Raw genomic sequence first — 25576 nt, forward strand, 5'->3', positions numbered from 1 at the left:
GTCTCCCTCTCTCTCTGAGCCTCCCCATCTCATGCTCTGTCTCTCTCTGTATCAAAACTAAATAAAACATTTAAAAAAAAAAAGGAAAATCTTTCTGAAAAAAGAAATTCTGAAATCTTCTTATTTCACTAGGTATTCAAACCTTCACTGTATATACACTTTTCCAAGCAGAAGGCAGGAGTAACAGAGGCCTGGGGTTGGATGTAAGCCTTTGTGGCTACAATTTCATGAGCCAATGAATGAGCTTAGTGATTTTGCTCTTTTCAGTCATGCAAGCTCCGTTTCAGAAGGGAATTTCTGTGCCAACTTAGTTCTTTTTGTATTTTGTCTCCTTCAAATGTGTGACAAGTAGATCTGATGAATTCCTCTCATTAGACATGCCATTCAGTATCGATTTTAATCTTTTGATTGATCGACGTTCTGTAAGCACAAGGCAAATAAGAGTGGGAAAGGAAATGTATTTCAAAACAGTTTTTAACATTTTTAAACTTGGCACAATTTAGGCATACGAGAAAGCATAGAAAATAACAAGTTCGATGGGATACTATCAAAATAAGACAGTTACTAACACTTGATCTTATCTGCTTTAAACCCACCATTGCCGTGAACAAAAATGCTACTTTTTAATAAACAAAATATCACAGCCCCGCTAAAGACCCACCCAATGTCCCTCCTCTTCTCTCTCCATCCTTAGGGATAACTCGATTCAGCTATTAGTATGTGTCATTCCCATATATGCTTCTGTGCTTCTGCATGGATGTAAACAGGAAGTGTCCCCTGCATTCCAGCTCTGGTTACTGTGGACAGGTCTAGTTCTTGGTGGGAAAAACAGTCTCTTCTCTTTCATTAGTTTTCAGAGTTTGTCTTGCTTGGACTTTGGTGTTCTGCAATTTGACCACAGTGTAACCAGGTATTTAAGAACAATGTGTCAGGTTTGAGACTTACCATGATTTATAAAGCTGAGGATCAGCATCTAAACACTTCTGGAAAACGGCCATGTATTCGCTCCTCGAAAAATGCCTCGTTGCCATGGCCCTTCTCCCTCTCCTTGAAGTAGCTCGTGCAAATCTCCTTTCTGACTGTCTAGCAGGCACACATTTTGGGCTCATGTCCTTTCTCTGCACCAAGCAAAACTCAAGGCCGTTGTTACCAAGAACCAGTTGTTACGTTCAGAGACACAGAGACCAGGGAGACCCTGAGCCGAATAAAGCGGGTCTTTCTGACCCGCCGGGACCGCACGGAGTTCACAGGGACTCTGCAGGTGCGGCCCGAGCCCGAGGACTCCGGGCTCCTTATGACCAGCGAGCAGGCAAGCGGGAGGCGGGGTGGGGCGGTCAGTGTGAAAAGGCTACAAAGTGATACAGGGAGCGGCCTTCTCCTGGGACATAGGACGACGTTTGTTATTTTGAGGGTGCGGTTTAGGGTTGTAGGGGAGTGTCAAGGGGGCAGCCATTGTGTGCAGGACAAAGTATGCAAACTGTGTCACACACAACCATTAGCAAGGGACGTGACCTCGTCTTCTCATTTGTTCTGTCCTCGCCCCTGAGGACAGTCACGTAGCCCTCAGCGCAGGCCCAGAAGGTAGACTCCGGGTCAGGATGGAGGGGCTGAGGCTGAACTCAGGTGCAACACAGTGATTAGCACAAGACGCAGAATCAGTTCTTTATTTTGGTTTCCTTTTGACTCCTGGCCCCTGGGAAATTTTGAATTATGTTGTTAAAGTTAATGCTAAAATTATAAAAATTAAAATTATGCTATTAAAATCATGTTTGTTATATTTTACCCAGTGTTTTAAAAACATTTTTAATGTTTATTTATTTTTGAGAGAGAGAGAGAGAGACAGAGTGCAAGCAGGGGAGGAGCAGAGAGAGAGGGAGACACAGAATCTGAAGTAGAATCCAAGCTCTGAGCTGTCAGCACAGAGCTGGATGTGGGGTTTGAACTCATGAACTGAAAGATCATGACCTGAGCCGAAGTTAGATGCTTAAAACTGACTGAGCCCCCGAGGCGCCCCCATTTTATCCAGTGTTTTTAGGTGTTGAGAGACAGAGACACTTTATACATGGTTGATATTGCTGGAATTAACAAGGCCGGGACAACACCTCCTAAAATGTATTTCTTGCAGATTCCTCTCTCCCTCATGCTGTATTGATGACTCTACCAGGGTCTTAAATGCGGTAGCTTGAAACTCAGAAGTGAAGTTTAGGAGAACCTTGGGACAGTATTTACTGATCTACTGCAGAGTTTATAAATATAAATAGCTGGTATTTTAAGTCAAGGAGTCCCTCACTCACCTCCTGAAGCACCTTCCTTGGAGCCTGCGGTGATCTTCAGATAGTGCCTCTAGGTGATCACGAGGTTTGATCAGAGAAATTGCTAAGTGGTTGGTTGGGGCCGGGTTGGGAGGAGGAGGAGACAAAGGGCAGAAGTTTCTCTCCAGCTCACAACCCCTGAGCAGCTCGGTGAGTCTGAGGCTGTGCGTCAGGACCATGCCAGGCTCAGAAGCCAGCTTCAGTAGGCGGCAGCCCAGAAAGTTCCAGGTGGAGCACTCTTCTGACATCCTGACTGTAGTGCAGTGCTAATCCCAGTGCCTAGGATGAGTGGATGTTCAGAAAGTACTTCCTGAATGCGTTGGCAATTTAGTGCATTCCCAGAGGACCCCAGTGCTCAGGCTGGAGAGGCACAGGGAAGGAGAAGGAAGAGGAGGCAAGTTCCAGGCAGGTTTATGATTTGCAATTGTTAAAGCTCCGTCTCTTCCATCCTGAACTTCTCCTCCCCCCTCCACTCTTCCCCATGTCTGGTGACATCGGAAATAGTCATGGGCATGAATCAGGGGGATTTGAGTATAGAATTTGTTTGGGTTTAGGATTTAATGATGTTATATGATTCTTAGTCTCTTCCTAATATAGTTAAGCGATTCCTACCTGTTCTGGTGTAGGATTGGTCTTCACAAACCCTCCTGCCTGCACTCGTGCCAGCTCCACCCACAGGGCACCACGTGATGGTGCTGATGCAGGCGCAGGTGCTCAATGGCGCCCCCACAGGCAACACGTGGGGGATGGGAAGACATCAAGTGGGCCATGTGAGGAGCGGGACGTTGGTCTGTGGAACTTCCTCCCATCACCCGATGTAGAATACTGTAGGTGGAGGAAGGTCATCACAGGGAATGCATCCCCTAAATGCAGGGGGGTAAATATGGCACAGGTTTCTTTTTCTGGGTTTGGTGATGCTGTGGTAGTGTTGAAACTTGCAATTAGTTGTGATTTCTTGTCTCACTCTAAATAAATCTTCAGTGCCAAATGTTGTACTTACAATTTTCTATTCCTCAGTGGTGCAGGCTTGGGGTGCACAGCCTGGCTGGGCACAGGGGCTGCCCGGCCCCACGTGTTCAGGCTGGAGGCAGGGGGTGGGGAGGGGCAGGGAGGAGGGAGGATCAAGCCCCGCATGTTGCGCAGGCCTGACTCCCTCCCGTCACCTACACTGCAGGCTTCCTGTGACACCATGCTAGTGGAGTCAGCCTGTGTGAACACACGACTTGGTGTATAGGGGGTACTGTTGGTGATTTGCCAGGGCCGTCGCAGCAAAGTGACCTGGACACAGATCCCCCTGTGCTCCTACTAGCCGTGTGTATGAAAACTAAGGTATGTGCATTGTGTTTTAAGACACACCATTAACGCACACCAAATGGACTCCGGTGTAGGGTAAACCTAACTTTCATATGCCCTGGGAAACCAAACCCTCCATTTGACTTGCTGTATCATGAGGGTCACGTGACCGCAGTCACCGGAACCCCACCTGCTCTGTCTTTGCAGTGTGAGTGGATTCACATCAATACTACGTACCTATGAAGAGAGAGCGAGAGCGAGCATGCTGTATAGACAGATCCGAATCTCGATTACCTATGTCGAGGGGGATACATAAGTTTACGTAGTGACTGGTCTATAGTCCACACACTTGGATGTGTAAAAAGACCAAGTTTTCCCTAACCCAGCCAAGTTTTTGTTTCAGGCATCTGTTGCTGCTGCCGGGAGGTTGGGAGACATCCGTTGGCCCCCAGGATAGGACACTGTGCCGAACTGTCTGCAGAAGTCACCTCTAAGAAGCCTACTGTCCTGGGAGCCTGATGCTTAGATGCCCCAGTGCTCCTGCTCCTGGTGGCCAAGTGGAGGGAGCCCGCCGAGCCGCCCGCAGTCCGCTGGCCAGGCCCACCGCGCTGGCTTCCTCCAGGGGGCTGCCCGTCTCCCTGGGGTGCTGTCAGGAAGCTCAGGAACCGTGCCCGCCCTCTCAGGACCTGGGTCCTTGACTTCCGCTGGACAAGGAATCCTTCTCTCTTCCAATTCCAGCTAAGAGATTGTGTCAAATCCTGAGAGTCTGCTTTCATCTCGCTTCTCTGAAAGTCTCATAAATTCCCTAAAGGGCTTTGGTCTTAAAACTCTCCAATTCAGACAGAATTAACTACAGGAGAGGTTACCTACCTTGCCACCTCCCTCCTCAGGGTCTGTGAGCAGTTGGTTTGGCCAAAGAGAGAAAGGTGAGGGCAGGAAAATTCTCAAAATACAGCCCTGGGCAAGTAGGGCCTGCCATCTAGAATGGGTTTGGGAGGTGCTAGGCCTCTTTTCCCAGAACGGTGTTGTCACCAGGACCTCCTGGTTCGGCATGGACGCTCTTTCTGTGGGCAAATGTGAAACGAGCCAGCAGTTGAGGGGAAGCCACAGAACTGGAGGATTTCCATGAGAAGCAGTAAGAATAACAATGACTGAAAGAGCAAGTGTCTGGTGAATCATTTGCTAAAGGGAATGTGAAGAGAAGCAGGATTACTGTATAGATAGTGAAGTAGGTTTCTGCCACAAGTCTGGGGAAGAGAGCAAAGAGTCCAAAATATCTGCAGGTCAGAGAATAAAAACGAATACAGCAGGGAGATAGCTCAGAGACTAGCTAGTCAGCCACCGTCCCCCCTTCTTCACAGAAACAGGCTACAGTCGAAATCACTTGCCAGAAGCCAAACTACGTTGAGGTTAGTTGCAGGATTTCTAAGGCCACTGAGCAGCTTTCTACTACGACTATATTCTATCATGTCTTCGTGATAGAGAACAAAGAGGACCACGAAGAAGTCAGTCAGACCCAGGTTCACACCTTACTCCCACACTTTGTGATCTAGAGCCTCCTGTCGGACTCAAGCCTCTACTCTTCCCGCGGAATGGGACTAATCATTCTCATCCATGATTTGATTTGGGCCGTTGTGAAATTTGGACGACATTCTCAAGAATGTAGCATGGCATCAGCACACAGCAGTTGCTCATCTTAGACGGATAATAAAATTCTCTGGTAGGAACCCAGTCTAGTCTTGACTCATCTTGACCTCCAGTTCTCTCACTATAATTCATTTAGATAAACTGAAAATCCTCTCAAGAAATATCCCATCTTCCCTGTTTAGAAAAGAACACATGGTACAGAGTTCACTGAACTCGCCAACAACAACATGTTAAAGCCAATATCAAGGACACTGTGGAGAGCAGATATATATATACACTGAAGCTCAGGTCGAATACTGACAGATGGAAAGCTGGCCACGTCCTGGCCCAGTGATTGCTTGGACGTTTCTTGTCCCTCCCCAACACCCCTCATTCTTCTTCTAAGACTTCTTATTCATCTATTTTGGAAACAGCTTTATTGAGCTCTAATTTGCATACCTATTATATATATATGCATATATATACATACACACATACAGATGATACAATTCAACTATTTATGCACAATTCAATGATATTTAGTACATTTACAGAGTTGTGCAACCATTGCCGCAGGTTTAAACGTTTTCATCACCTGCCAAAAAAAAAAAAAAAAAGGCCTCTGTTGAACCTCCTGAACTAAATCCCCCAATCTTCCCATTCCTTGGCCTCAGCCGGCCATTGGCAATCCGTTAGATGTAAAGTAAGGACAACTCAGGGCTAACAGGTCAGAATGTGCTGGTTCCTTCCTTGATACAATGTCAGTTTCCTCATCCAAGCCATGGGCTCCCAACAGTCTTGGATTCTGTTTTTTTTTCCCCCCTGAAATTTGTACCTGCTTCCAAATAGGTTAGCATAACCTGGCTAGATGGATTTTCCACTCAGGCCTCTGGCCAAGTTTCCACCATGGCAGCCATCACGAATGCTTCCATGAACACCATTTCTGGAAATACATAAAAAAGGAGCTCCCAGAGTCTACCAGCCAAAGGTTGCAGCCTCCTGTGGTGGCCAGAGATCTGGCCCGGCCTGAGGGTGTGTGCTCAGGAACGGCGAGAGAGAAGGCCGAGGTCTTCAATCGCCATGCCCCCCGCCCCCCAAGCCTCTTGGCCGTGTGGCAAGCTGTGGGAACAGATATCCCTGGGTTTGTCCTGTCCTTTCCTGCAGCACTGCCAGCACCTCGGGTCCTCCAGGAATATTGTTCCTCCTTCAGATGAGGGACAGCCCTCACGGACCACTTACCTCCTAAAGGGTGAGGGGTTCTGCGGCAAGCCTGCACTTCTAGAGAGGAGCCCGCAGCTTTTAGGAGACAGGCGTGGAAACAACATACTGGGAGGAGGAAAGGGCAGAAGAGGTCATCTCTCCATCTGACGTGATCAATGTGCTTCATTTTTAGTTTCCATTTTCTGTTACCCTATTCTAGAAATAAGGTCTGTGAGGGTGTAAGGTAAGCATTAGGCACTCCGTACCTATTTGTTGAATAGATGCATGATCTGGGATATAGCAGAGAACAAGAGGTTGTGTGAGAGCACGGTGAAAGGAAGGTTTTATAGAACAAGGAATCCTAGAAGGCTTTCTGGAGAAAAAGGAAAGGGAACCATTTCACAGTCACAGACCCTGTGGACCAGCAGGGACGTGGGGAATCGCCATGATGCTCTCATTCTGCAGACCAGGAGAGAAACACGTTTTGACTGATGAGGGATGGGTCTGGTCAGGCAGAGGTATGGCAAGCAAACCCAAGCACAGATAAAGGAGGCAAAACGGCACATATACTCGAAGGCACAGGGTCTGTTCAGGAAGTAAAGATTATTTTGGTATTTGGAAGGAAGAAACGTGTATACAGTGGTGGGAGGGAAGAGAACAAGGCAAGTATGTGGCATAGCCCTGTTTTGTGGCCCCGTCAAGTGAGGGAAGCTTCATCAAGAGGCTGAAGCCTCTGGGCCCCTGAGGAAGACAGGATATATGGTGCAGCAGGAAGGAGGAAGCAAGAGAAGCTAAGTGCACAGAGGAGTGAAGGAGCTCAAGACTGCTGGGAGCCAGTGGGAGAGTGTGCATTAGGCACACACAGACACGTAAGAAAAGGACCAGATTGTGCAAAGCCTCTGAAGGTCAAGCTGAGAAACAGAATACTGAACAGTAAGAGGGAGGTAGTCAAGATTCCTGGGTATGGGTGGTACGACGAAAGAAAATGGAACCAAATGGAGAGTTCTCAACTATCTAGATATTTGAAATTTCTTCTTTGTTCTCCAAGTAGATCACTGTCATAGAGCCTTCTGACAACTGATTGTAGGCCAGTTAAATATAAAGGCCTGGTGTGTCTTAGTATTAAGCTAAGAGAATTAGATTAACAAAAATTAGCCAAAAAAAGTTTTTCTTCCTTAACCAAAATACTATGAAGTCTCACAATTTTCACATGTTAACAAACTGAAGGATTCTTTGTTTTGTAAGCCTTGAAAGATGGGGTGTATAAATAGTTGGTAAAATGATGAAGTATTAGCAATTCAGATGGAAGAATAACAGTACAATCATTGTGTAAAGTTCCAGAAACACTTTATTTAAAAATGGAGTTGTAAATGCATAACAAAATAACATAAGTAATAAATGTAACAAAAATAAATAAGGAGGATAATGTATTCATACAAAATAAAAATAACATAGTAAAAGGCCAAATGTTTGTAAGTGAACAAAACCGTGTAAACACCTAAAGGATAACATAAGTAGAGTGGATGCTAATATTTTCCTTGGCAACTCCTGACCTTCCACTTCCACGGGGGATAATCAGTACTTGAACATTAAATAAAAGAGGGAACAATGGTATGATTATTGTGTTCGACTTTTTCTTCAAATGGATAGTGACCCTGTTTTAATGTGTCACTTACTCCTTCAAAGCATCTGCTTCGTTCCATTCATGTTTTTTAAAACCTTCTCTTCAGTCTTCCTTTATTAGACAGAACGGAGAAGTTAGCTTTACAAGGAGAATAGTTCATTTACTGTTTTTTTTTTTAATTTAAAGAAAAATATGAGATTCATTATATAACAGATTTCTGTTTTTACATCTCTACAAAAGGTTTTTTGTTTGTTTTTTTTATCTTTATTAACTGGCCCAACAGTACAGGAGTTTTTAAATCTTGTAAAATTTTGAAATGCACAGACTTAGTTTGTTTCTTGAAACAAATGTAGTACAGGATTATTGCTGAAATATTAGAGACCATTTCATACAAGGTGCAAAAGTTGCAGTTTTAACCTTTATGGACTGATGGGGTCAACGGGGAAAATTCAAGTCTACTAGTAATATTTAAATGAATTCATAAGATTCACCCAAATTATAGTGTTCTGGAAACACAAAGATAATCACTTTCTTTTAAAACTTAACCAAATGTAAACTTACTGGAAAGAGAAAAGACAAGGTTACAGAGGGCGTCTGTCACGGGCTTCCTGCTCAGTGGCACGGGCCCGAGCCCTCATTGTAGCCGTCCTGAAGGGTCCTTATAAATGTGTAAGACGGACAGGATTTACTAGTGGGTCCTACAGGGAAACACACAGAAGCAATTCATTGCTTGGGAGTGAAACTATCAGCTAATCTTATGACTACTGGTTCTCCAAGTCTCCTAATGAAGAAAATTTTAACTTCATGATCATTTGGAGGGAATTTTTTTCTGTCACATATAAACTTGGTAACACAGAACCAATATACGTGTTCTCAGATTAAAAAATATACTCCACCTGAACAGTCCAGTTTAATCTTTCTAGTTATCATTTGCCCTAAAATGAGACAAAAATCTTACTTTCGTTAAAAAAAAATGGGAAAAAAGTGCCAAATTGAGCTTTTTGAAAGTGGAGTAAAACACTGAGGAGTTAAAACAAATACAGTATTATCAATCTCCTATGTACAAAAGAGACAGTTAGTCCTTACTGACATACAGCTATGTCCGCCCAGCACTCCCGGCAAATCTTAGTGCAAACATAATAGCTCATCTCTGTAAACCCCAAGACAATTTACGTAGCAACAAGGTTATATAAATCACAGAGATGCTGGAAAATTTCAGAACACAAGAAGGACTATTCTGAAAGGTCAGTTTGACTGTGGAGAGTAACAGGTCATTGTATCCAATGGTAACGAATACTATTATAAATCCTATTATTAAGAAGCAAATATAAGTGTTTAACAAATCTGTACAGATGAAGAGGAAGTCCGTTTCAGGGAGCAGCTTGGCACAGAAGACATGGGGGTCAGAAATGTTGGGTATTTAATTTGCTTGTAGGTCACAGCATGGCTTAAAGAAAAAAAAACAAAGATCTATGAAGGGAAAGGATGCAATCACAGAATTTAATTTGAAATCATAAAACCACAAAAGGCAAAACTGCCACAATCTGCTTTCTCCCACGTGTGCATCGAGTGATTTGCTAATGGTCTGCAAGGTCAACGTGATGCCACGTCACAGGTAAAGACCATAAATAAATAAAATCAAGAAGACAGAGATAACAGGATGGTAGCTGACCAAGCTGTCTTGTTTTCTGTAAGTCAACACTACGCTGCTTCCAATACTCCTAGTCAATCCACAGGTAATTATTCTTAACAACTGAGAGAAAGTCATTCATGTACTGTAACGTCTTCCTCTTCCCCATCAGGGTTGAACCTATTGAAATGTATACTGAAATCAGCCTCGGATTCAGCATTCTCAAATTCGGCCGACACTGGGAGAGCGGCAGGGTGGAGTACCCTCGCTTCCGGCTGGCAGAGGGTTGGTGTCTGCCCCGGGCTGCCGTGGTCATTCACAGGACTGGACTTCTGCCTCGGTGGGGAAGGCAAGATAGCACTGGGGAATCCCATGTTGTTCAAAGCCTCCAGAGTTCCATCCGGGTCGATCATAGCGTTGATTGCTGATGGGAAAAAAAGGAATACAGGGAAAAAAGATAATTGTAGATGCAGTTAACTCTGGACATGAATGCTGCTTATAACTTGGGAGAATACTTGAATTACTGATGCTTGTATGAGTTTAAAATTTGGCTGATCCTGTCGATACTGTATTTCAAACCCATTTGTGATAATTCTGGGGCTGATCTACATTGGAGATGACACAGACCTGAATGCTCTGGTGCCCTGAATAGGCTCACACAGAGGCCTTCTGGAGTCTGTTGGAAGACGGAGATTTGAAGATGTGGAAACAAGAAAGATCTTTTTGAAATCTGCTGGTCACCATGAGAGAAGAGGGAGAATGCTGGTTGTGGTTTGCAGGAGCACTCCGAGCTGTAGAACTACTTGGACACTTGGGGATTCATTACTAAGATGGGGTTCAGAGGAAATGAAAGGTTGGGGAGGCCGAGAGAACGTCATCACACTTCGGATGCTAAAAGCATGCTGTCGCTTTTCTCGGTGAGAGGGTGGGGCCATCAGCTGTGTGCATGTGTGTATGTGCCACTGAACATCAGGGAGACCCTCAGAACCTCAATACTAATATCCCACGGTGGCCTCAGCAAACTACATAGACCTCGCTAACTCACGGAAGGGGCTTTCATTCCAAAAGATCCTTGAATGGATGATTTCCAGCTTGGCGCTGGGCAGAGTGGGGAGCGGGCAGAAGAAGGACCTCTGGTGCTCAGAGTCACTCAGAAGTCCTTTTCAAAGTATGCTTCTGTTCTACCAGCTGACAGGCACAGTGTTACTAGTAAGACACTTTCCCCATGAGGGTAGAACACAACCCTTCTGAGCTACCGCTGACATATTATGCTTATAATCATTCAAGCAACAGAGACTGAGGAGAATTAGCAGTTGACTCTGGAAGCTCTGGAAGCTATTTGCTATGTCACTGCAAATTATAGTTCAAGACACACAGGCATCAGTGCCTGGTGAGACTGGCCATATACCCAAACAACAGCCCTGTCAAAGTTCAGGAGGCAAAGAGAGTCTTTGTCTTCTTCTCTCTCTCCATTTCTGGCCCCTTTGGCCAAGATGCACTCTTTTCTTGTGGTTCATCCAAACAACTATTATTTATATTAAAATACAAATTCATTTGGGGTAACATCATAAATGTAACTTAAGAAATGTCAAATCAAATAAATAATGCCAACTGTCAGTAAGGATTTTGAGTTGCTTACACACATTTTAATATGGTATTTTACATATTTTTATGTATTATTATTTATGTACAAATAAAATCGATAATATATAGAACACTGTGAATTAGTCTACAGCAGCTAGACTCTATGCCCAAGATTTACCTTACCTTTTTATTTATACTGCATTTTAAAACTTCCTTATTATGAGTAATCTGGATACGCAGAACTACATATCCATACTTTACTACATTTAACCAAATCACATTATAATAGTAAGAATATTTTAACAGATATCACATTCTAAGTGGCATCTTCGAATGTACTTGTTTGAAATTGTTAGCTCTTCCTACTTAATCCAGTAGTAAACATACCTTGTAGCTGCTTTTCAACTCTTTTCAGCTCTTGTAAGATAGAAGAAATTTCCTGGAGGGAGAGCAATGAAAAAATTAGCTTTCTGTAAAGAAAGCATTTTTATTTGAATAGCAACAAATCTCACACTCCTCTTATTTAGAATACTGAATATCATTTACACACCACAATAGAATAGGAAATGGTTATGATATCCGATTAACAAGATGTAAATTTTATAGTCTTTAATGTTTAACTAGAATTATTTTTTGAATGAGACAATGGTAAAAGATGAAAAGTTCAAGATAAACTACTGTAATAAGCAAGGACTTCGAAAACCTTCCATCGATCAACCTCATGACAGCTTTGTAAAAGTATGTAAGGATTTTCTTTGAAAAATGCATGAACTGCAACCTTAGTTTTAAGATGACTCTCTAAACAATGAAAATCTATACAAATTCTTGAGGAGACCAGCAATCTATTGAGTAAAAGGAAATGTTTCATGTCGACTTCTATTTAAATTTGGCTCTTATTTCAAATTGCCTGTTTATAATATGTAATTATATAGTTAATATAAATTTGTCATAAATTATATAATTATATAAGAATGTATTAGTGAGAAACACAAAGTTCCTCCTTCATACCATCTGCAACTCTGAAGCAATCAACATTTTAAGCCCCTAAGAAAGACAGCTGAAGGCACAAAATTCCCCAAATTTGGGTATTTGTATCTTTTCAAAAATGTAAATCAATAAACACTTCAAAAATAAGCATATAATTCACTTAAAATAAACCTATTAAAATGTTTTAATATTCAAGCGGAATTCTCATACCATGCTTGAGGTTTTCACAATTGGGACTTCACTCTCAGCTCTTAACTTGCTTTCTATTTCATCCCAATTCCGATCTTTGTCTTTAAATAATATTCTAGAAATAAAAAAAAAATAAGCATTTTACTTTTCATGTTTTAACACCCTATCATGTTTAGCAATAGTATAAACAATGGTATCCTCAAAGCTTCATGAGGATAAAGAAACCATTAAATATTACATAAACTGTAAATAAACTACTAAACCAATATATCAATTAACTCATTTATGGGAAAAATCTGTATTAAAAAAGCAAGTGTGTGGTTATGAATACACACATACATCCTTTCACATTTATCTCATTTGTTACTGAAAACCAAATAGAAAACAAATGTTGATGACACCACCTCCGAAGCATTTTTATCTAATATTTGTAGTTAACCATAAGCTACTTACTAATTAGCACAACTTTGTTCAGGCAGAATGCATGCAGTATAAATATAAGACAAAATTAATATGAACAGAGAGTGAATGAGGTACGAATTACTGACTGATTAAAGTGTGAACATTATTTTAAAGACTAAAATTGGAGTACTCACTGTGCTTTTCTTTAACAATCTCAATTCAGGTTAGTATATTTGTATATGATAACCAATTAGAGTTAAGACACTATCCTTTTGATAAAAACAATTGCCACCACAGATAATTATCCTTAGGTTAGGAACTAAACTCAAATATCTTAACTGATTTTAAAAAAGTATCACAAAGTTTTGTCTTTCAAAAGTGGTATCCTTCTCTCCCAAATACTTTGGAATCTCTGAGACAGGACTCAGCAGCTTTAGAGAGAGAGAAATAATAGGCAACTTTCTGGTTTCCTTCTAAAATTTCTTTGTTGAGCCTGGAAATCTAGTTTAACTGACTTTACATAAACATCACCACTGTATAAGTAAGTATTATTATTACTATTGGAAGCTGATCAGTATTTAGTATTTCAACTAAATTATATTATACGTATTTCTTCAAAGATTAATACACCAAGTCTAACTTACTTTTGGCAAACATGAAATTCGTCAACATCAAATCAAGTCTGGGACATCTACAATTATGCATCACCTTTCTTAAAAGGGCAATAATGGTTCTAGAAACTGATACAAGAATATGCTTCTGATGGTTAAATTTTCTAAGCCTGAAAGGCTAATACATGTCTTTGCCTGCGGTCTAAGAGGTGTTTTCATAATACAAAGTTATTAGGGCACTTCTGGACTTTGTGTGATATTTGTAAAAGAGTCCTTGCAGCATTAGGACTGGCGGGAAGAAAACAGGGACTATTTCACGGGCCAGCTGAGAACCGCAATGGACTAGTATGATACAGCAAGTTTGTGCTTAGCTACAGCGGGCGAAAAATTCAGTGAACTTTGCCAGAAGATGGTTACTGGGTATAATGCTTGGGCTTCTCAAACTGTTAAGCAGTACGTATTTCACCCCTGCTTTTTTGAAGATGGCTTAGAATGGTCACCTGAGGTTCCTGACTCCATACAAAGCTCTTCCAAAGCTCTAAGTACTGAAGGGATGGAAACCTTACTTTAAAGATAACCTGTAAATACTGTGGTATAGAATTAAGAAGTCAAACCTAACCGTTTTGGCTTTAGGAAGTGAATTCTAATACAATATTTAAATACAAAGGAAGCAGAAAACTAGATCAAGACATTACTTTAGACTAGGTCAATACTGGTTCAAATGGTTTTTGTTCAAACGTCATTATAGATCTATCAGGAAAAAATCCACAGCTTTTGAGTGATCTTTGTATTACATTACAGATTCAAAACGGTAGACTAAATGTCACATGGAAACACATTAAAATCCAAGGATAGTTTCATTCAATAATTTAACTCTTAAGCTAAACACCTTTTTTGTTAAGGCAGTTAGGTTTAGAATATAAAGTCAGTGGTTCATATTCTAAGCCTTTCACTCTATTCTCTAGTGCCTTAATACATGCAAATTCCAGTTATAAACTGATAGTCTACCAACAGAGGGCCATGCTGTGCAGCTTGGAATGGAATATCGTGAGAACACTGTAAGACAGTTCTTGCATCAACATTTTCAGCTGTGCCCATAGAAAGTATTGGGGCAATTTAAATTGGTACATATTGTTAGGCCCAGGTAGGCGTTTGAGTTTATAACTCCTGGCATAAGAGTTAAGGACCAGTCATTCTCCAAACTACCCTGATACTCTACACAAAAGGTTCAGGCTCTTTCCCTTAGATTTGCTTATTAAAAATTGTATCTATCTTTGAATCCTACCTTCCATAAAGCCTCCCCTCATTGTCCTGAATGGAAGTGATCCTTCCTTTGTCTTCACCTCTAACTGGGCACCAATCTACCTCTGCTACCCTGTACAATAGTTAACTGTGTATATGCTTCGCCTTCCTGACCAGAGTGTAAACCCCATAAGAGTAGGGATGATGTTTCATCTGCCTTAGGATCTTCCACAGAACTCACCATAGTGCTTTACACATAGTATAATTCAATGCTCACACTGAAGGCAACACTAAATACCTAACTTGAGTGAGGCATTTTTACATATTTTTTTTAGCCTTTTTAAATTGTCAAATTTCTGAGACAGTAAAATCAACCAACCAACGAATGAGATTTTTTTGGTCTCAATTTTAATGAAGTGTTAAAGCTATGAAAATTAGTTTTCTTTGGAGGAAACTAGGGAGGAGCTCAGTGTGGACTGAGAAGGATACTTAGTGGGAAGGAATGGTTAACAGGAAGAGAGAATGGTATCGGACAGGGACACAATGAAAATCTACTGAATGAATATGTGAGTGAATGGGGACCCGGTCACTGTGGAGGACGACTTTTATTTCAGTAGGTGAGAGGACATACCAAGGGATCCCCATTTACAGGCGAGGAGGCGTCATTCAGAGTTTTCCCGTTGGCAGGTCACATGACCACATGATGACACCTACATGGTACTTTTATGGTAACACTGGTGTATCAAGAGGACCCTATTAACGTATCACTTTCCATGGCTTTTTATGATAAAGACCAAATTCCTTAACACACGCAGACTACGTGGCCGCTCCCCTACCTCTCCAGTGTCCTCTCTCATCACCCTCTAGCCCTCTTACTTCATCCAGCCTTTGACCACCTAACACCATGCAAAATTTAGTTACATGGTCATCCTTCTAAGTTTACTGGAAGATAAAGCAAACTGCCTTCACAGTAGCTTAAAACAAATTTAAAAATCGTTTTTTTTAAAGAACACTTTAAATATAGTATATTACAAAAATATTTTTCGAATAGTTTTAGGAAAAAAATTATATAAGTGATTTCTCTTACACTAGATAGCTAGTCTTGCAATTCAATAACATGATGTTCAATGTGTTTTTCCCATCATTAGGTATCAAACATTGATGAAACCTATTATTTCAATGTATAAGCAAGATAAAAACTGTATTTGTGTGCAACATTACATTCACAAACCATATTCAGACATGGCTTCATCATATCTTACCATTTCACTTATAGGAATCAGAAATTAAGCCACAGCATCAATGAATTTCTGAAGTACATAGTTTTTATACCTGAGTCTTCTTTTATATCTTAAGCCCTTATCTTGATATCCCTTAAAAATGTACCAGTTTATCTCTTCACAGTATTGCCTTGTAAAAGAGTATTAAATTCTCCTTAGGTTAAAAAGGATAAGGTAATCTACATTGGCTTGTCCTTTTTTTCACTTTTCAGATTTTAACAAAAGTAATATAGAACATGGTTAAAAATACAAATATTTCACAAGAAACATACATATTATATGTTAATACCTATTATGTGTATATGTGAATGTTCATATATGTATAATTCTTTCCACCAGGTTCACTTCTTAAAGGTTTCTACAAATGACCTCATAATATATTTACTCTTCTTTACCTTGGTCTTTTACTTAATATCTTTGCCTTTTCAAAAGAGTTCTCCGTGACGTATTATCAACAGCCTCTCCAAACAGAGTGGAAACATAAGGCATATTACCTTAACAGTTAACAGTGATTGCATGTTTGGCTTTTCTTAGGAGTACCCTATACATTTAACTCATTTAAACGGTTATTTTAATGACTACTATTATGTTGCCATCCACGTTTTTTTTCCAAGATAATTTGCCCATATCAATTTTCACATTTTCCTATAAATTTGAAGTAAACTGAACTTTCCTACAAAGTAATAGTAATTTAATATTCACTCATTAACAAAATAGTTACATAGTATATTCCGGATACTTTATAATTAGACAAAGACCACTGCTCTCATGGAATTTACACTTATATTCACCTGTACTAAGTTGGCTTTTCCTGCTATCTCCATGTGATGTGTCTTAATTTCATCATTTTGCTTTAATTATCTGATTTTACTATTCACAACTTCTATTTCAACCAAGCCCAATCACCCCTTTTTCCTTTTTGTTATAAAAATCACTAGTTACACAAAGACTAAAAACTACAAAGACAATATAGTTTCATTGGATCCTTTCTAAATTAGGAAAATGGGTATATTTTAAGGTTCATATTTGATTTTTGGGGGGGTTATTTATTTTTATTAATAGTTTATTACCAAGTTGGTTTCCATATAACACCCAGTGCTCTTCCCCACAAGTGTCCTCCATGACCGTCACCCCCTTCCCCTTCCCTCCCCCACTCTTCAGCCCTCAGTTTGTTCTCAGCATTCAAAAGTCTCTCATCATGATTTGCCTCACTTCCTCTCCCCAACTCTTATATTTGATTTTAAAGAAATCAAAATAGTGCATGCTATTTATAAATAACACATTCTGTAATTTCTGATTTGGCTGATTCTTCTTCTTTCCATCACACTTCATGATGAAGCAGTCAGCACTCTTGGCAGCACTGTGGGGGAGGGACTTGGGGAGGGACGCGTACATGGTCCCCAGCAGCTACACCCCTTCTAAGTGTGCCGATCCCACCGCCTGCTCTGAAAAGTCACGTGCTCTCCTTCAGCACAACTATCCAATGTCCTCGGAGATGCCAACACAACATGCAGCCGGACAAATGAAGTCCAACCCAATTGAAATTTGTAGGGAAAAAAATTTTTAGGCCTAATCAATTAGTTATTACACATGAACTAACAAAGGTCCCTGCCTAATACCAGGAGGCATGCCTTAAGTTGAAGGTGGAAACATTGTTATTCTGAATTTAATTCCACTAAAATTATATTCTAGAACTAGGACATACCGGAAGGATAATTAACCAAAGGGATAAATAAATGAAATGAATATTGATTAAAATAATCTTATATGGGAACGAAATCTCCAAATGTAATCAGACATGTTGTCTGTCCAGCACTCGGCTCCAACGCTGCCCGTACTCGCGGGCACAAAGCAGACAGGCAGGCAGTTATTCTGAGCTTCTAAAAAATGATGCAACACTGTCCTCTTCACTGACGAGGAAGATGCAGTTAGACTCCACTTTCAGGTCTTATAAAAGCCACCTCAAAGGTCTGTTAAATACTTACTATCATTTTGTGCAGGAGTAAACTGTTCCTGGTCACTAATAAAATCAACCTAAGTAATTAGAGCGGTTAACTCTCAATTATAAAGGGCTGATTATTTAGGACATTTCTTTCCCTTTTTGCCCCCTTCACGTGATCTAGCTCACGGCTGTTACTTGTCCCTACAAATGGGAAGGAGCGGGGTCCTGGCTTCACGAGCCCCCGCTGGCCGTGGGGGCGGTGGGCCTACACACAGCGGAACGCGTGTCTGTTGGTGGGAGCCGGGAGGTCTCAGTAACAGAACAGTACCTGATCTTCCCAGCGGTTTTGTCTATAGACTGTCTTATCTTCCTAGAAAACTGAAAGACGGACGACAGCAGCAGATTGTCTCCCATGACCTGAAACATCCAAAGAAATTAAGTTATTACCACTGTATTATAAACCATGGAGAACACCAGTCACAGCCCATTGTGATTAGGGGCATTTAGTATTTATGCTAATTTTAATAAAAGATCAATGAAGAATGTAATTAGAATTAAGTATACTTAAGTATAACTAAATTGAGAAAGAGAAATATTAACAAAGAAGTTCCTTTTTTAAAAATAACTGGTGGAGGGGCGCCTGGGTGGCTCAGTCGGTTAAGCCTCCAGCTTCGGCTCAGGTCAGATCTCACGTTCGTGGGTTCGAGCCCCGCATCAGGCTCTGTGCTGACAGCTAGCTCAGAGCCTGGAGCCTGCTTCCAGTTCTGTGTCTCCTTCTCTCTCTGCCCCTCCCCCTCTCATGCTCTGTCTCTCTCTGTATCAAAAAAAAAAAAAAAAAAAAACTGGTGGAGGTTCCATGTTACTTTGGTCATACCTCTTTTAAAAAACAATCCATATTGTCTTATCTTCGATGACTATCATGATCCTATCTCCCCTGCCTCCAATTCAAATAATCGTAAAAGAGGAAATATAAATAATTTAGAATGCTAAGTTTATTATCTATTCTTTCACAAATAATATGAATGTAGAAATCAAGAAGATTACAATCCTTGCTCTTTGGAGCAGAGTCTAGTGGGAGAGATAATTTTTACTCAGGGGAGGGGCGCCTGGGTGGCTCAGTCAGTTAAGCATCTGACTTCAGCTCAGGTCATGATCTCATGGTCCATGAGTTCAAGCCCTGTATCGGGCTCTGTGCTGACAGCTCAGAGCCTGGAATCTGCTTTAGATTCTGTGTATGTCTCTCTCTCTCAAAAATGAACAAATGTTTAAAAAATTTACTCAAAAGGTTAAATTTCTATGATGGAGGTTGGTACCACCCTACTTCAAACTTACTGGCAAAACTTGGGCTTGGCAGACTTCTGTAAAGGGCCAGAGAGTGAAAGTTTCATGTTACCTGTTCTCTGTCACAACAACTACTAAATTCACTGTTGTGAAAGTAGCATGGATAATAGGCAAACGAGGAGGCGTGGCTACGCTGAGACAGTGTTTTTTTTTTAATTTTTTTAATGTTTTATTTATTTTTGATACAGAGAGAGACAGAGCATGAGAGGGAGAGGGGCAGAGAGAGAAGGAGACACAGAACCGGAAGCAGGCTCCAGGCTCTGAGCTGGCTGTCAGAACAGCGCCTGACACGGGGCTCGAACCCACGAACATGAGATCTGACCTGAGCCAAAGTCAGAGGCTTAACCAACTGAGCCACCCAGGCGCCCCTAGACACTGTTTTATTTATAAAAACAGGTGGCAGACTGGATTTGGTCTCCAGAAGCCAGAAAAAGGACTGCACTTGGAGCTAGAAGTGGGTTCCCAAATCACTTCCTTGTATTTCAAAACTGTATTTAGACTCTGCAAGACAATCCAGGAAGTAAGATATGGACTTGGAGGTTAAGAAGCTTTAAAGGCTAGTGAAGGAATTAAAAGTATAAAGGAAAAATTGTTGTATATTTTATTTAAAAGAACATAAGTGCTAAATTTTGTGATTTGGTGTGATGCAAATTCTAATGAAAGGGAGTTCAGCGAAGGGTGGCATAAATAAGGAAGGAACCATGGAAAACGAGAACCTGAGAATGACAAGGTTTAAAGTCGGGGGGCGGGTGGTGATCAGCAACATACAGGCAGTAAATGCTACATACACATAATGGCATTTTGTGAGCGTTGAGAAAATGAGCCAAAACAAGGGTAGAAGACGTACACCACTTAGTCCAGGACAGGAAGTGGGTTTTAAAAGCATCTAAGGGGCGCCTGGGTGGCTCAGTTGTTAAGAATCTGACTTTGGCTCCGGTCATGATCTCAGGGTTTCTGAGTGAGAGTCTCACACTGGGTGAGCTCAAGCCCCTCTGCGGGTGGGCGCCAGCCCTGGTCTGGGCCAAACACACAAGCCTCACTTAGGGTAAACCATGCCCAACTTCAGGTGAGCCCCACTTCTCTCTCTCCCCCTCACTCTGCCCCTTGTGGGATTCTCTCTCTCTTTGCCCCTTGCTCACTTACACGTGCCCTCTCTCTCAAAGAATTAAAAAACAAAGACACAAAAAACAAATGCATCTAGTATGCTGCCGTGGCAGTCACAGAGGTAGCCGTGTGCTTTCTCACTGGGACATTTTTCCCACTTACTTATTATGCAAACATACATATTCCTACATACTTGTAGCTCCTGATCCTTAAATCCAGGGATTCACAGATGCCAGCCTATGGCCAACACTCTTGCCCACTGCTGCTCTCTACATCCTTCTCTTGCCGCGCGCTATGGTTTCTACCTGCACCACCACGGCGCGCCCTCAATGAGCCCGTTCCATGGTGCGGCTTGAAATAACCGTTCTTTGGTGAGTAAACCAAACTATACCCTTGAATGTTTCCCAAGCTCATTTCATCTAATTTCCATTATCATAAACCTTTTCAATAAACCTCTTTACTTGATTTGTCACTGCCACATTTATTTTAAGCTAATTTATAAAAATAATTTAATAATTTTTATCTGCATTGGTTCACAGGTACACAGAATTAATCACAATTCTTTAAAATTTTTTTTAATGTTTATTTTTGAGGAGGGGGAGGGGCAGAGAGAGAGGGAGACACAGAATCGGAAGCAGGCTCCAGGCTCCAAGTTATCAGCACAGAGCCCAATGTGGGGCTCAACTCAGGAACTGGGAGGTCATGACCTGAGCCAAAGTCAGACGTTTAACCGGCTGAGCCCCCCAGGAGCCCCTAATCACAGTTCTTGATTCCTGACATAGCTTACCAGTCCAATTTGGACCACTTTTTCTTTATTTCTCTTGAATAATGTAATAAGCACGTATGAACCCAACAGCCCAAAGGCTACAATGCAACAGTAAGCCATTTACTCCTGAAGCTATAGGAAGAGGACACTGGCCTCTGACCTCTATCTGTGGGACCTGGTCTCACCGATGGGACAGTAGCACACATGGCATGCACGTGAAATGTGCCTGCGTGGTAGGGCTTGCTCTCTGATGTTTCTGATATGCCCACTCATCCAGGTGATAGAGAGACACATGAGTTAGACCTGGACTCAACCTATAACTTTTTTTAAAAGATATCTCAAAGTTAGTTTATTTTTGAGACACACACAAACACACACACACACACACACACACACACACACACACACACACACAGAACATGAGTGGGGTGGGAGCAGAGAGAAAGGGAGACAGCATCCGAAGCAGGCTCCAGGTTCTGAACTGTCAGTACACAGAGCCTGACGTGGGGCAAGATCACGACCTGAGCTGAAGTCGTATGCTTAACCAACTGGACCCACCCAGGTTGTAACTTTTAATTGTCCAGCTGAGCTGTACCAGTTAACCCACAGGTATGTGATACATTTAGGCTTACTGCTCTAGAGATGCCAGTGGCATTCTTGTGGTTTGTTAGGCAGAAATAGCTGGCCGACATAGTCCAGGCCTATGGTTTCCTCCATCCCATGTCCCTACTGCCCTCTGCCCAAGCTGAACAGTATCTTGAATCCCATTCATCATTCCCTTGCTTTCCTTCTTTTTCATTTTTTACATCCATTTCTGTCCTAAGTATATCTTTTCATTTTTAAAAAATATATGAGAATCACATTATATATGCTCTTTTGAGAATTACTCTTTTTGTTTAATGTTACATTGTTAAAATTCACCCAGACTGTGGCATATTGCTGTACTTCATTTGTTTTGATTACTAAGTATTCAATTTGTGAACATACCAGTTTATACATTCTCTTTTCTGCTGATAAAAAGTCAGACTGTTCCCAAGTTTTTGCTAGGCCCACAGTGGTACTGTAAGTACTCTTTGGCGTGACTTCTTTTGTCAATAAGAACGGGCTTCTCGTGAGCAGGTACTAGAGGTAAATCTGTGTGATATGATCATGTGACATGTTTACGTTTAACCTAACAAAATAATGTCAAACTGTTTTTCCAAAGTGTGGCAATTTAACCTCTACCAGAAACAAAAAAGAGAGTCTATATATCCAAGTTCTCTAATACTTAATATATTAAGACTTTAACTTGTTGCCCATTGAATAAGAATCACATTTTAGCCCTGAAATGTATTTCTCTGAATACTCATGAAGTTGATCATCTCTATTTTGTAGATATTAGGTAATTTCTTTCCAGTGAAATGCTATTCATGTCTTTTGGAGATTTTTCGGTTGGGTTGTTTTTGCCTTGTTTAATTGATTGGTAGGGACTTCTTTACATATTCTGTATATTACTCCTTCAGTGACTATATTTTTCCACAGTCTTTTAATATACTCTAATTTATTAGTCTTTTATTTCAAAGGTTTTTGTGTCGTTTAAGAAATCACCTATTACAATGTTGAAAGATACCTACCTATACTTTTAACTAAAAGTTTTAAAGTTTCGCGTTTGCCCATTAGAAACTTAATCCTTTGTACATGATACAATGTCAAGATGAAACTTCACTCTACTCGTAGGGCAAGTGCTTGTCCCCAGTCCCACTTACTGAACAGTTTCCTCCTCTTCCTAAAACAGGACATGTTTCCTCTGCCATGTGTTAGTCTGGGGTTTACTTACTTCATCTCTGCTCCAGGTTCTCCGCCTTGTAATTGTTAAGTGATCGGGAGGCTCTGCTGGTTGAGGTCTTTGATCATTAGACCGACCGTTGTTTCCTTCTGGTGTTTTAGAATGAACTAATGGAGGGATCTTTCGGAAGTTGAGGCTTTCATCAAAAACACGATCAACCAACTAATAGGACAAAAGCAGATCCTTATGAGAATAATTTGGGCAGTATAGATAGGGCATTATAATTTTTTTTTTATTAGAAGTTATTCCATTCTCAGGTAGTAATAGAAGCATGGTATCTTCAATAAACCAATTACTCTTTCTTTTTATAAGGCCTTCAAAGGTGCCTGTTTAATAAAACAGATGTTCATCTACATAGATTTTTAAAATCCAAAATACAGAACTTTGTTAAATTCAATCCTTCTATGGATAACTTTCCCCCAATGGAAAACAGATGGTAAACAGAAAAAGCGGAGCCATGTAGATGGACAAGTTCATTTTCCTCACATTGCCTTACCAATGTAAAATGATGTTTCTTTTCCTTTCAGTTTCCTAACTTGTTTTTTTCTGTTTTTTTTCCTCCACAAATCCAGGGGCCAAATTTCTTCACAAATACATAAACTGCAAATTCCAATTAAGTTTACAAAAGGAAACAATTTTTAAATCCACAAAATAAGAATTTAGGTCTTGGGTAACTTTTAACAGTGTTACAGCAGTTACATATTTTAGTGACAATGACATACTGCCACCCACAGTGCAGATTATACACATCCGGTACAAAGTAACTCAGGTTTACTGAAGAAGGAATACATTTTAGTACAATATTCTAAGATAAAACAAAAAGGAAAAATGAAAGTCTATTCAATGAAATGAATGAGTCATTTTACTGGGTCCTATGTGAGTGTATAATCATGTTAGGCAACATTTCGTTAGATAGCTGAGAAAATAATGTCTTCATAATTTTAAATGCACCAGAAGAATTGTGTATGTCTTGCCACCAAGAAGATCCTTTTGTTTGTCACCAATGAGGATGATTTTATATACATTTACAATTGATCAGTGTGGTAACAAAACTCTACACAGATTCACGAAATCAGACAACACATGAAGGGGGAAAAAAAAAACCCACAACAAAAATGACCATTAAAAAACTAGATTATAAAAGGAATGTGACAAAAAGCAAAGGAATAGATTATTAACAGAGTTTGTCAAAATCAAATCTGTTAAAAAGGCTAGCAGTTTGGAGCTACTATTGAGGATGTTATTTTATAAAATTGAGGAAGCACATTAGAGGCTGGCATTTTTTCTGTAAAAGGCTAGATAATAAATATTTTCAGCTTTGCAGCCCTGCAGTGTCTAACTACTCATTTCTGACATTATAGCACAAAAGAATGTGGCTTTGTCACAATAAAACTTTTAATTCATTCTCTCACATGCCAATCTTTTGCTTATATTTCTGCACCAGATCAAGAAGAGCCAACATGGCAGAGTAGCATCTATTTTGATTATCCATTAAAAGCACCTTCTAGGGTAATGTTATGTAAATAGCTCCCCCAGGAGCCAGAGAGCAAGAGGCACTGGTTGGGGAGGGCAATGGTCTATATGTGTTCCCTGGCCTTCCAGAACTCACAGGAAAGTTTCAAAACTGAATATGCATGTGTTTGCATGTGGGTGTGTATGCATACATATCTTTGTGCATCTACGTGTGTATCTTTCAGTTTTCAAAGCATACTTAAGCACATACATGTAATTTTCAACAGAATTATTTAAAGTAGTGGAAACTAGAACTTTTTATTTTTATTGTAGAGGTATCTACTAGCCAACTACATATAAAAATGCCTTTTTAATTGGAGTATTTTCATAGCCAGATTTTATGGAAAAGTTATATATTTATCGAATTTTAGTTTGCCTTTCAGATGTCATTTATATTCATATTTTCCAGTGAGACTATACACCAGTAATTAATTGGCAGGCAAAGTACTGGTTTTAAATAATTTTACAGCTGCGTGGAAGAGTAGACCAAATGTTCGCCTTTGCTAGTTTTGTTACAAAAACATAAAAAGAAAAATTTTAAACCAAAGTTGGAAAATGCAGAGCTTCATGCACACAGGGAGGGTGGGTGTAACTAAAAATAAACTCAGCAAAAGGCTAAAAGCAAAAGAAACAAAGAAAAGGAAGAACCTTCTGCATCTGTCCATGAAGATCTCCTACCTCTTCTCTAGTGTCTATGGCAGAGCCCGGGGTGGTGGCCGCAGTGCTTACTGTGGTGCTGGGGGCAGTGCCCGAGGACGTGACCGAGTCTATCTCTCCGGCAACATCGCTGATCTCCCTCGCGATGAGGGCGAGGTCCTGGCTAATCCTGGGGACAGTGTTAGAAAAGAAGGTTAATCCCTTTAAAATAACAGCTCTCGAACAATCATTTGTGATAGAATCCGTTACATAAGCTGTATATCTAGTTAAAGGTCTGTACTCAGAAAAGCTTTAGGCTTTAATTCCAAAAAATTAATAAAATTAAATTTCACATGTCACTTTGAAAAACATGTTAAACACCCTGAAGTAGTGATAGGTCTTTGAAAACACAGCTGATATGAATGACCAACATTAACGGATCGTAGTTCTCAGGCGTGGTGACCGGAACC

The 25576-nt window shown here is 40.7% G+C and overlaps 1 protein-coding gene across 10 annotated transcripts in view; it reads right to left on the bottom strand.

Annotated features, from left to right (window-relative positions):
- Window positions 1-7824: 7824 nt before the first annotated feature.
- Window positions 7825-25576, bottom strand: part of CEP170 (centrosomal protein 170) — a 127983-nt gene continuing 110231 nt past the window's right edge. For 6 of the 10 annotated variants that reach the window (XM_029934839.1, XM_029934832.1, XM_029934838.1 and 3 more), the window contains 6 exons: window positions 25119-25296; window positions 22950-23120; window positions 18251-18339; window positions 12467-12560; window positions 11657-11708; window positions 9459-10109 (listed from right to left, as the gene is read on the bottom strand). In XM_029934839.1, coding sequence (XP_029790699.1) covers window positions 9820-10109; window positions 11657-11708; window positions 12467-12560; window positions 18251-18339; window positions 22950-23120; window positions 25119-25296 — 874 coding nt within the window. In that variant the 3' untranslated portion in view covers window positions 9459-9819. Of the gene's footprint in view, window positions 10110-11656; window positions 11709-12466; window positions 12561-18250; window positions 18340-22949; window positions 23121-25118; window positions 25297-25576 lie in introns of all 10 variants that reach the window. The other 4 variants (XM_029934833.1, XM_029934831.1, XM_029934835.1 and 1 more) reach the window with 3 other exon arrangements.

Source organism: Suricata suricatta, chromosome 3 (assembly GCF_006229205.1).
Source record: "Suricata suricatta isolate VVHF042 chromosome 3, meerkat_22Aug2017_6uvM2_HiC, whole genome shotgun sequence".
Classification (NCBI taxonomy): domain Eukaryota; kingdom Metazoa; phylum Chordata; class Mammalia; order Carnivora; family Herpestidae; genus Suricata; species Suricata suricatta.